The sequence below is a fragment of the Echinops telfairi genome, unplaced genomic scaffold (assembly GCF_000313985.2).
Source record: "Echinops telfairi isolate 266 unplaced genomic scaffold, ASM31398v2 ScPeMD7_7457;HRSCAF=8495, whole genome shotgun sequence".
Taxonomy (NCBI): Eukaryota; Metazoa; Chordata; class Mammalia; order Afrosoricida; family Tenrecidae; genus Echinops; species Echinops telfairi.
The window spans coordinates 46,034,341-46,045,971 of record NW_022111357.1 but is presented as its reverse complement, the minus strand read 5'-3'; the positions used below and the strand labels follow the sequence as shown (position 1 = coordinate 46,045,971).

The 11,631-nt window shown below is 50.4% G+C and overlaps 1 protein-coding gene across 1 annotated transcript in view; it reads left to right on the top strand.

Moving 5' to 3' along the window:
- Positions 1–11,631, top strand: part of SLC5A5 (solute carrier family 5 member 5) — an 18,883-nt gene that overhangs the window by 4,213 nt on the left and 3,039 nt on the right. Inside the window, 6 exon segments of the mRNA XM_013007721.1 lie at positions 332–462; positions 1,025–1,146; positions 1,572–1,658; positions 1,762–1,955; positions 10,160–10,284; positions 10,889–11,004. Coding sequence (XP_012863175.1) covers positions 332–462; positions 1,025–1,146; positions 1,572–1,658; positions 1,762–1,955; positions 10,160–10,284; positions 10,889–11,004 — 775 coding nt within the window.

Below are 11,631 nucleotides of genomic sequence, written 5' to 3'. Positions count from 1 at the left end.
GGGGGGCAGAAGGGGTGGAGTCAGAGGGGCCCCTTGGCGGAGTGCAAGGAAGAGATGGGTCATGGTTTGGACGCAAAGTGCTGATATTAATAACAATAACCGCCGTCTTCCATGTTCTAAACGCCTGTGCTAGTCCCTGCCCAAGCAGTTAGCCTCCCATCAAATACTCCAAGAGCTAGTGAGCTAAGGTGGCCTTGACCCACTATACAGATGGGGAAACAGAGGCTGGAGAAGAGAGGATGTTCCCCCCCCCTCCCCCCACACCAACTCCAGGTCAGGACATGAGGTCCTGCCCTTAAGGTGTGGCTGCCCTGGCGCTAACTTCTGATTTCCCCCAGTACATGCCCCTGCTGGTGCTAGACATCTTTGAAGACCTGCCTGGCATCCCGGGCCTTTTCCTGGCCTGTGCCTACAGTGGCACCCTCAGGTGAGCTTCTTTGACCACTCACCCGGCTTGTCCCAGTCCCTCAGGGCCTCCTTGTCCCCAGCAGCATCCCTCCTGGTGGGGGGAATGTTCTGGGCCTGCCCACCAGCCAGGTTTCCTGCTCCATCCCCTGTGGGCCGCTCAGGTGGGCTCTGGCTGGGCGCTTCTGAGCAGAAGACCCTGGCTGTGGGATTGGTCTCCTATCTCCTGGAAGGGCCACGCTTAACTCCCTCCCTCCTCTCTCCTCCCTCCCTCTTCCTGGTCCCTGAATCCCTTCTCTTTTTTCCCCCCTCCCCCCTCCCCTTTCTTCCCTCTCTCTTTCTCCTTTCTTGCCCTCCCTCCTTATACTGCCAACCAATGTTTATTGAGTACCTACAACTAGGGGCAAGTCTTGCTGTGCTAAATCCAGGGGAGAAGCAAGACCCAGCCAGCCAGCTCTCCCCACCCCACTGCTCCATAATGCTCTTCTGTTGTGAGCCCCCAGCTGTGACCTGGGCCCCATGTAGCCCTGCCTGCCCTGCCCTGGCCCTTTTGATTGCCCCGAAACAAGAGCACACTTGCTCATTCTATTTGCCTACACATTCTTGGCCCCTCACCCAGGGGTGGGGATGGGGCTTCTCACCCTTGACTGTCCTGCTACACCCCCTGCAGCTCTCATCTATGGTTCAGCCTGTCTAACAGTGGCAGCTCTGTCCTCGCTGCTGGGGGGCGGAGTCCTCCAGGTGAGCCCCCTCCCCCCAAGTTCTCCTCCAAGGACTTGGACTTCCCCTGAAACTGAGACTCCAAGTGGGCGGGAAAGGAGTTAGGAGTGAGAGGCAAGACCACCTTGACCTCATCAGCTCTTGGAGGGAAATGGACCCCCGGAGAAAAGAGGGGGTGCTTGGGACATGAGAGAGGACATTAGGATGATTCATGCAAAACTCACTGTGTGTCCAGTCATGACTCAGAATTAGGTTTGGCCTCCAATCTAGGAGAACGAGCCAGACATAAGGGGCCCTTTCCCTTAGAGGGGAGACAGAGGAGGCTTTCTACTTCTGTAAAGAGTGACAGTCTCAGAAACCCACAGCGGTGGTTCTACCCTGTCCTGTAGGGTCGCTATGAGTCAGATAGCAGTGAGTTTGGCTCCACCCCCACCCCCCACCCCTAGGGCTCCTTCACCGTCATGGGTGTCATCAGCGGACCCCTCCTGGGGGCCTTCATCCTGGGAATGTTCCTTCCCGCCTGCAATGTGCCGGTGAGTGAGAGACCCACAAGAACGGACTGGAGGGGTGGGGGCGTAGCCGAACTAACCCTGCCCCTGAAGCAGGATACTCCCCCATCTCCCTCCCCCTCCCCAGGGAGTTCTCTCTGGACTCATCATGGGCGTGGCGCTTTCGCTGTGGGTGGCTGTGGGTGCCATCCTGTACCCGCCGAGTGAGCAGACCATGGGGGTCCTGCCCACCTCAGCCACGGGCTGCGCGGCCTCACCAGCCAACGCCTCTGGCCTCTTGGGCCCCCTGCTCATCTCCAAGGCCCCCAGCCCCGCGCCCAGGTGAGCGGGCAGGTGTGGGAGGCGTGGCCTGGGCGGGTGTGGTCTGGGCTGAGCCTCCACTAGCGAGACCAAAACGGGCGGAGGGGAGGGCAAGGACGTTTCTGGCCGAGGGTACAAAGGAGCGCGAAGCCAGGGGCAGTGTTACGTTTCCCTTGAAGGTCGGTGAGGTAGGTGGTGTGTTAGGTGCCTCTGACGTCATCCCCGGCAGATAGCGACCCCTATGGACAATAGAAGGAAGCACAGCTAGTCTCGCGCCATCCTCACCATTGTTGGGCATCTTTGGCAGCCCCTGTGTCCTTCTCCTTTGAGTCTTTCTCCGAGCTGGATGTCCTCCTCCAGGGACTGGTCTCTCCTGAGACCGTGGACGAAGTACAGAGTCCCGCCCCCCTCTCTCCGATGGAGCATTCTGGCTGTACTTCCTCCAAGAAGGATTTGTTTGTCCTTCCGTCAAGTCCATGGTCCTTTCAATAGTGTTCAAACGCATCGATTCTTCCGCAGTCTGCTTCCTTTATTCTTCGCAGCTGCCACCTGCGCTGCGTGGGTGATTGAAAAATGCCATGGCTGGGGTCGGGGGCAGCTTAGTCCTCTCTAAATGGACCGTGGGCAGCAGGTTTGCCCCGGGCAAGGTTTGATTTCTCGCCGGCTGCTCCGTGAGCCGTTCTTTGTGGAGCCAAGTACAACGAAATTCTTGACAATTTCTGTCTTGTCTCTATCGGGATGTTGTCTGCTGGTCCAGTTGTGAGGGTTGTTTTTTTTTGGGGGGGGGGTTGTTGTTGTTTGTTCGTCTGTTTCCACGCTGAAAGCGGTGTTCTTTGCTCTTCATGAAGTGCCTGCCCCAAGTCCTCCTCCCTTTCAGCAAGCAAGGGGGTGTCTGTTGCATACTCACACTGTCTGTTCATGGCTCTCCCTCCAGTCTTGACGCTGCGTTTTTCTTCACGTAATCCAATTTCTCAGGTGATTTGCTCAGCCTATAGAGTGAATAAATAGGGTGACAGGATGCCACCCTGATGTCCACCCTTCCTGATTTTAAACCACACCGTTTCCCCTTGTTCTGTTCAAACAACTGCTTCTTGGTCTGTGTATGACAGGTTCCACATGAGCGCAATTTAAAACGCAAAAAAGTAACAAGGAAAAAACCCTCAATGTCACTGCCGGCGTCTGTTCCAACTCGTGTTGACTCCACAGGAGAGTGTTGAACTGCCCGTGTGGGTTTCCAACGCTATAGGTCTTTACAGGAACAGAAAACCTCATCTTTAGTTCACCGAATGCCTGGTGGGTTTGAACTGCTAGCTTTGCGGTTAGTAACCCAACCCCCAACATCACCAGAGCACAACGAAGTACCCCAGAACCCCCCTTCTTCCCGGTGTAAACTCTAATTGGATATGATCCACACAGTCGAATGGTCAATGAAACACAAGTAAACATCTTCCTCGTATGCTCTGCCCTCAGCCAAGATCCATTCTACGTCCTCTTCTGCATCTGCCTGGGTTCCTGGCAACCTTCGGTCAATATTCTGCTGTGTCTGTTTTTATGTATCTCCAGCAACATTTTACTTGAATGTAATATCAATGATATTGTTTGATAATTTCTGCATTCTATTGGGTCACCTTTCTTTGGAATGGGCACAGATCTGAATCATTTCAGATGATTGGCTACTAGCTTCCAATTTCCATCTTTCTTGCTGCATTGATGTTTTGAAACATTTCATTTGGTATCCCGTCAATTCCTGGAGCTTAAAAAAAAATTTTTATCAATGTCCCTCAGCGCAGCTTTGATTTCTTCCTTCAATACCATTGGTTCTTAACAACATGCTAACTCCTGAAATGGTGGAACATTGAGCAATTCTTTTTGGTGCAGTGACTCTGTATTCCTTCCATCTTCGTTGAATGCTTCCTGTATCATTCGACATTTTGCCCAGAGAATCCTTCAGTATTGCAACTTGACTGTCTTCGTCAGGTCTTTCAGCTTGAAATTTGGTGAGCGTGTTCTAGCTCTGGGTCTTTGCACGCTTTGGTTTTCCGGCTCTAGCGCATTTCATGATCATGCTTCACTCTGTCTTACTGAGTACCTCATTGAAATTTTCTGTTCAACGAACTTACTGCGTCATGTCTTCCATTTGCTTTAGCGACTTTCTGTTCAACAGCACGTTTCAGAGTCTCTTCCGACATCCACCTTGGGCTTTTCTTTCTTTTCCTAACTTTTTAATAACCTTTGGCTTTCTTCACGTGTGATGTTCTTGATGTTATCCCACAACTCAACTGGTCTTCAGCCATCAGTCCTCCACGTCTCAAATCTGTTCTTGAGACGGTCTTTAAATCCAGGTGTGGTGTACTCAAGGTTGTCTTTTGGCTCCCATGGACTTGTTTAATTTTCTTCCACATCAACCTGAACTTGCATTTGAGCAATTGATGGTCTGTTCTACAGTCAGCCCCTAGCCTCATGTTGGCTAATGATGTTGAGTTTCTCTAATGTTTCTTCCCACAAACGTAATCAATTGGATTCCTGTGCATTCATCTGGCAAGGGTGATGTGTATAGTTTCCATCTGTGTGGTTGGAAAAAGGGCATTTGTAATGAAGCAGTCATTGGAATTGCAAAATCCGATCATATGATTGCCATTTCAGTCACCAAGGTCATATTTTCAGCTGCTGATCTTTCCTTCTTATTTCGTATTCACGTTACAATGACCAATAATTATCAATGCATCTTGAGTGCATGCGTGATTAATATTAGACTAACGAACTTGATAGGCTTCTTCCATTGCTTCATTACTGGCTTTAGTGGTTGGTGCATAAATTCGAACAATAGTGGGTTAACTGGTTTTCTTTTAGTCACATAGATATTATCTTACTACAGACAGCACTGTATTGTATTGTATTTCAAGATGGATGTGGAAAGGGGTGTTTTTTGGCAGTGAATGCAATACCATTCCTCTTGAAATTTCATTCCCAGCATAACAAGTCATAGGATTGTCTGATTCCATATGACTAATACCAGTCCATTTCAGCTCACTAAGGCTTAGGGTATTGAACTCTATGCATTCCATTTCATTTTTTACAACTTCCGATCTTCCTAGATTCATCCTTCACACACTCCAACTTTATTAATGCCTGATTGCTGCTGTTTCTTCTCAGTTGGAGTCACGCTCCACCAGCAAACAAAAGGCGCCAGAGCTTTGCTCCATCGGGGTCAGGAAAACCCACTCTGGGGGGCCAGCTCTTCCCTAGCTGTATTTGCAGTGCCTTCCAACCAGACCGGCCCACCTTCCAACACTGTATCTGTCAATGCTCCACTGCTGTTCACAGGCTAATCCCTTACAAATGGACCTCCGCTTCCTTTTCCTTAGTCTGTTCTTGGTCTGGAAGCTCTGCCAAAACCTGTCTGCCATGGGTGACTGTGTTAGGCAAGGTTCTCTAGAGAAATGAAACCAGGACACTTATGATCTTTTTTTTATATACAAGAAGGATAGGTTTATACAGCCAGAAGAAATATAACAGCTTATTTGTTCACACAGCTGTACAGAGGGTTCAGTTCAATTCACTGAACTCAGTTAATACACAGGAAGTCCTTCAACTCACGTGAGCTGCCAGATCCAAGGTCAAGGGAGCAGACTGCAGAGTCCTCCCTAGGGCAAGGCAAGCAGAGTCTGCTCACAGGCAGCAAGCAGCAGGATGGGTCACCAACAGTCAGGAGCTTGGGAACTTGGTGAAGCAGGCCTGGATGGGATATCAAACGCAAGTAATGCAAGGCAACAGGATCCACCAGCCTCAAGCTCAAGCGATATATGCACCAGCAGCGTGGCAAAGCAGGTCTCTGTAGGAGCCTCAAGCTTTGGCGACAAGATCTACAATCCATGGATTGGCCTGGCCCACAGGTAGTATAGCTCACAGATTGAGGCGGAGAACTAGCTAAAGCAGCAGCACACTCCAGCATGCTCTAATCACCAGAGAGCAAGAGGGATGGGGAGGGGCGGGTCTTACAGAGCCATTTAACTCTTTGTCCTCCAATCAAACTGCGACCTGATTAATCCCACATGTTCCTATTGGCCAGGCTGGCATAATAAACCTACCTATCACAGTGATCCTGTTGGTATTTTAACTACCAGTGGTATAGTTCCTAGTATCACAGCAACATGCAAGCCACCACAGTACAAGAAGATGACAGACCAGTGGTAGACAATGAGGTTGGGAGAGATTTAATAGGAAAGAGGGAAGGAGGGGCAGCTGAGGTCCAGCTGAAGGGATGTGGTTTGATTTTTTTTAAATTACAATTCAGATATAATTTACATAGCATAAAATCAACCCTTTCAACGTGTACGACTCAGTCAACCATCACCACTATCTAACTCAGGAACATTCTCATCCCCCCAAGGAGACCCCATAGCCCTTAGCGGTCACTCAAGCTCTTGGCAACCACTAATTCACTTTCTGTTCTATGGATTCTCCTCTTTGGGGATGTTTCCTAGAACGAGGGTCAGACACTCCAGCCCTCTGTGCCTGGCTACTTTCACTCAGCATCACATGCCATCATGGAGAGCTGAACGTCGTCCCTGTTCCTTGCTCAGTGTATGGAGGGTAGTCGCTGTGTTGTCCCCCTGCGGATGAACATGTGGGCTGCTTGTGGTCAATGAAGCGGTGCCGGACATTTTCATAGGGGTTATATGTGCACCGAAATGGTCCGTTCTCTTGGATACAGATGCCGAGGAGTGGAACGGCTTGTTTGTACGGTAGTTCTAGGTTTCACTTTTTTAGCACCCCCCAAAATGTTTTCCGTCGTGGCTGCACCATTCCCGCCAGGCATGTTACCAGGGTTTCAACTTCCCTCATATTCTTGCCAAGGCTAGTTTTCGTAAAGCTGTTTCTTGTTGTGAATTGGGTGACTGTTTACAGAAGAGATCAGTTTGCCCTTCAACAATCCGCAGACACGTGGCTGAAGGTCATGGACGACAAGCCCCACAAGGTGACAGCACTTACATCTCCCCCTTCCTCCCTGTGTCTCCCGTGTACACCTTTCCTTTGCTAACCTTCGTGTAGGTAGCAAGAGAGGCGGTGCTCCTCTCCGTGCCTAGGGGGCAATAAAGGCTAAAAGGCATGCACAAATTCAGGCCTAAGAGCCAGGAAGGTGGTACACGTGGGTGGGCCCCAATCTAGGCCTGGTGGGCTTAATTCAGCCAATGGGGTCAACCAGTACTGTTGACCACACCTCCCAGCCGAAAGGCCCAACGTGGCCAGAACCTGGTGACCACCCTCTCTTTCCCATCGTTCCTCTGCCTTTCCGCTCATCCATGCTGCAGGGTCTCTCTCTCTCTCTCTCTCTCTCTCTCTCTCTCTCTCTCTCTCTCTCTCTCTCTCTCTCTCGCTCTCGCTCTCGCTCTCGCTCTCGCTCTCCTCCCCCCTTGCCCTACCTCCACCCTCAGGTCGCCACATGTATGGTAAAACCTGAAACGTCTATCCTTTATAAAAACCCACTTGGATCACAAACGAGGCTTGGGTGTGAATTCTTTCTCCTGCAAGCCAAGGACCGAGGTGTTTCTCACCCGAGGAATCTATCACTTGTCACAGTGGACCTCAGGAGATCACTCGTGAGGACACCACAGGACTGGGCAGTGTTTCCTTTTCTATGAGTCAGAGTGGACTCTACAGCTCTCAACAGTAACCACCCTTCTGAACTTTGTCCTGGGGCAAATGCTGCCCTTCTGATGCCAATGCTTGGTTGTTCTCAGGAGAACAACCCAGTCTTTTCACTAAGACTTGTCGGAGGGTGGGTTGAAAATCGAGCTGCAGGCGTGAGTTCGCTTTTCAGGCCTGAAGGCTAAGGGCCACAGCCTTAGGGGTTGCAGCCGTCTCTGACCAGTATGCCTGGTCTGTTTAGTTTTTTTTGAGTTTTGATCCATATTTCCTTCCTCTTTATCCAGGACCTTTGAATGCGATCCCTTTCAGAGCAATTGTGATCGCTGGGCACCATCTAGTTCTGTTGGTCTCTAGGGCATGGAACCTAGGTTTGCGTGGTCCAAAATCCCACCGACTAATTGTTCCCACGTGTCTTCAATTGTCTTCACTCGTTTGCTCGGGGCAGGCAGTGACCAATAGTAGCACTTGAGATGGCTTGCGCCCTCTTGTTATTGTTCTCTGTGTTTCTGACTCTTGTTATTGTTCTCTGTGTTTCTGACTCTTGTTATTGTTCTCTGTGTTTCTGACTCTGACGTTGGTCTGCATCTCCCTGCTGGACTTGAGGCATCGACCATCTGTTCTTGAGTCTGTTGACCATTTGTAAATCTTCTTTGGAGATCTGTCTGTTCAATTTCTTTGCCCATTTAAAAATTGGGCTATTTTCTTCCTGAACTTGAACTACAGAGGCTGTTTATATTTACTGACTACTACAGTCTTATCAGATAGGTGACTGACAAATATCTTATCCTCAATGTTGTCTTTTCACTCTTTTGCTGGTATCTTCCACCCACCCACCCCCACCCCTGTTTTTGAAAAAATAAACAAACTGATATTGTGGAAAAATTGTAAACAATCACAAAGTAAACACCATAGTATCATGAATGTCCTTAAGTGTGGTTTGACTATCATCAACTTTGCCATTTTGTTTAATCTCTACCTCCACCCTCTCTTCATCTCCCACTTGATCCCTTTCTCGGGTTACATTTTACATGCAGTAAAATGCTCACCTGTTGTGTTATGTTTTGAAAATGGGTACGCCTTGTAGCCCACTGGGCAAGAAAGACACAGAACATTCACAGGACCCCCGGGAGTTTCTTTCTTGTTCTTGTTGACATTCGGCTTCCCCTCTTCACCACAGTTCCGGTTCTTATTTTCCTCATAGATGAATCCCTCCCTTCCCAGAATTTCATATTCTCAAATACACACTCTTTGGTGCTAGGCTTCTTGTATTCTCGGCACCAGGTCTGAGGTTTCCATAGTTCATTCTTTTTCGTGGCTTGGAAATGTTTCTGGGCACGGCTAGATCCCGATCCAGTTGTCCGGCCTCCAGTGGGTGGCTGTTGGAGGGGTTCTCTTTTGAAATCAAGCTGGGGTGCACATTCTTGTGCAGGGGTTTTACAGACAGGTTATCTCTTGTCCTACATTGGGATCAATAGCAGAGTCAACGGTTGGTATATATTGAACCTTTAGTAAACGGCCAAACCTTCCAACGTGATTGTAGCATTTTACATCTCAACTAGTAGGGTATGAGAGTTCAGTTCGCTTTCGAGCCTGACCAACATTGCCATTGTGTTTTGTTTGTTGTCATGGTAATGATTTGAATGGGTGTGTAGATTGTTTAAGTCTGTCTCCCACGAGCTATTAGGGGCGCTCCCTCTCTCTCTCCCCTGTGTGTGTGTGTGTGTGTGTATTCTTTTCTAAAGTGCCCATTCAAGCGTGTTGCCCATAAAAAAGTGTGTTTGGGTGTTGGTGAGACCCAACAGTGTCTGCATGTAGAAGTGAGCGCCCCAGATTCTGTTCTGCAAGTTGTGCCACCCGTCCCCCCTCTTTCTTCTGGGTTCTTCCTTCCCCGTGAACATGGCCCCGTGTGCTTCCTCTCCAACGAAGGCTGGCACGCTGCTTATTAAGCTAAACTTTATCTAGCGTGCAACGGGACAAGGGCTTCCTCCAGACAACATGGAACCCCCGTAGGGCCAACATCAGAGCCTCAGAGAAACCCCAAATCGTGTTTTAAAAGTTTATCAAGGCAACAGTTTGGGGGACTTATCCAGTGTCCGTGGCTCCCTAAAGTCTGGTTCCGTGAGTATTTAAAACGCTGGGCTGCATTGCCCTCCTTCCGACCAGGACTCTTCTAGCGTCGATATTATCCTTTGATGCACAAACATTTTAAATGTGGATGAAGTCTGATTTCTTTTTCCTTTGGTCACCGGTATGCTTGGCATCATATCCCGAGGCACTGAAGAGGCACACCTTCGCTTTCTTCTAAGCGTTTCAGTGGATTTGATTCTAAGGGCAGTGGAGAGCCATGGGAGGCGATAAGGAGGAGCCGGGGATAATCTGACTCAAGTTTTAGGAAAGCTCCCTCGGCTGGGTATGAAGCATGCCAGGGGATGGAGAGGACGGGCTGGCTACGTGCTGCGCCTACGCTAGCAGGCACCGATGGAGGGTGAGGCTGAGGCTGTGGCTAGGGAGACAGATGGCTCCTGAATGTGGAAGGGGCGCAGGAAGAGGCTCACTGCTCACCTCATCCCCTCCAGCTCTGGGCTGGACTCCAGCCGGCCGGCCTTAGCTGACAGCTTCTACGCCATCTCCTACCTCTATTATGGTGCCCTGGGCACGCTGAGCACTGTGCTGTGTGGAGCCCTGGTCAGCTTCCTGACAGGTGAGTGCACCCATTAGTCCCTGTGCCTCCGGGTCGGCAGGAACGGGGAAGAAGGATGCTCCACTGGCCTTGTGCCTACTCTGCTGGGCACATCGGAGCCCCTTATACTCACGACGGCCCTGTGGGGTGGCAGTCACTTTTGGCATTTTGCAGAAGGAGAAACTTAGGCACCCGTCCCCCAGGTCCCCATCCCGATCTGTGATATCACGTCCTGGCCTAGTGGTCAAGACGTTGGGTGCTGTCCGAGGTGCTGAAATAGCTTCGGACTCCCACGGAGCAGTTAGAGACAGACATTCCCAACGTGAGCAGTACTTCTCCTCCCTTCTGCGAGTGCCAGGTCTTGTGAGCATTAGGTCATCCAGCCTTTACTCAGCACCTCTGATGTGCCGGGCACTGTTCTTCATACTGGGCACACAACAGTGAATGGAACACACCCGTGGACCCTCTAGGGTAATCATGAATGACTTTCAATTTCTTTCTGACGTCAGAGAGGGGCAGTCCTGCCAGGGAGCTGATCATAAATCTATCAGACACCAGGACTTCCCCTGCTCCACACCGGGGCCCCATCACCAACCCCCTCCATCTCTTTCTCCTTGACCCTCAGGACCAACCAAACGCAGCACCCTGGGTCCTGGGCTGCTGTGGTGGGACCTCAAGAAACAGACGGTGTCGGTGGCCCCCACAGAGGATGCGACCCCCCTAGATCAAAGATTGGCCAAGGTCAGTCTCAGGGCTGGGTTTCCAGAATGGAGAGTGGGCTTTGTGGATGCTCAGGGCGCCACCCTAACTCAGAGGAGGGGCATGATGGATGTCATCAATTCTTCCAAACTCTCATTGTTCCCAGTGGAAAGATTCAACAGGGAGTCAGGGTGTCTTTCACCCTTCAGAGTCCCTGGGTAGTACAAACGGTTTGCCCTCGACAGGTAAGCTACTCAGCAGTGCCGCCGAGGGCTGGCCATCTGCTTCTGTCAAGATCACACTCAAGGGATGGACTGGCTGACCGCTAGCTGAACACAGAAGGAGCACAGCGTACTTCCTGGGTCTCTGTTCGTACAATTATTTGTAATCCAGGGAAAGTGAAGCCGCGCTGCTATGAGGATACTCACAGAAAATCTCTTTCTTAATTCAATCCCCAGTGATCCCCTTCCTCACAGGGAACCAGGATTCCGGCCACCTTGTGCCTGCCAGAGTAGAACTGGTCTCCACCAGGTCTCAGGGCTGAGTCTTTTGAAGTGGAATACCAGGTCCTTCTTCCAAGGCACCGGTGTAGGGCTTCAAACCTTCCACTTTTTGGCTAGCAGTTGAGCGTGTGCAGTATTTGTGCCACCCAAGGACGCTGCTTCAGAG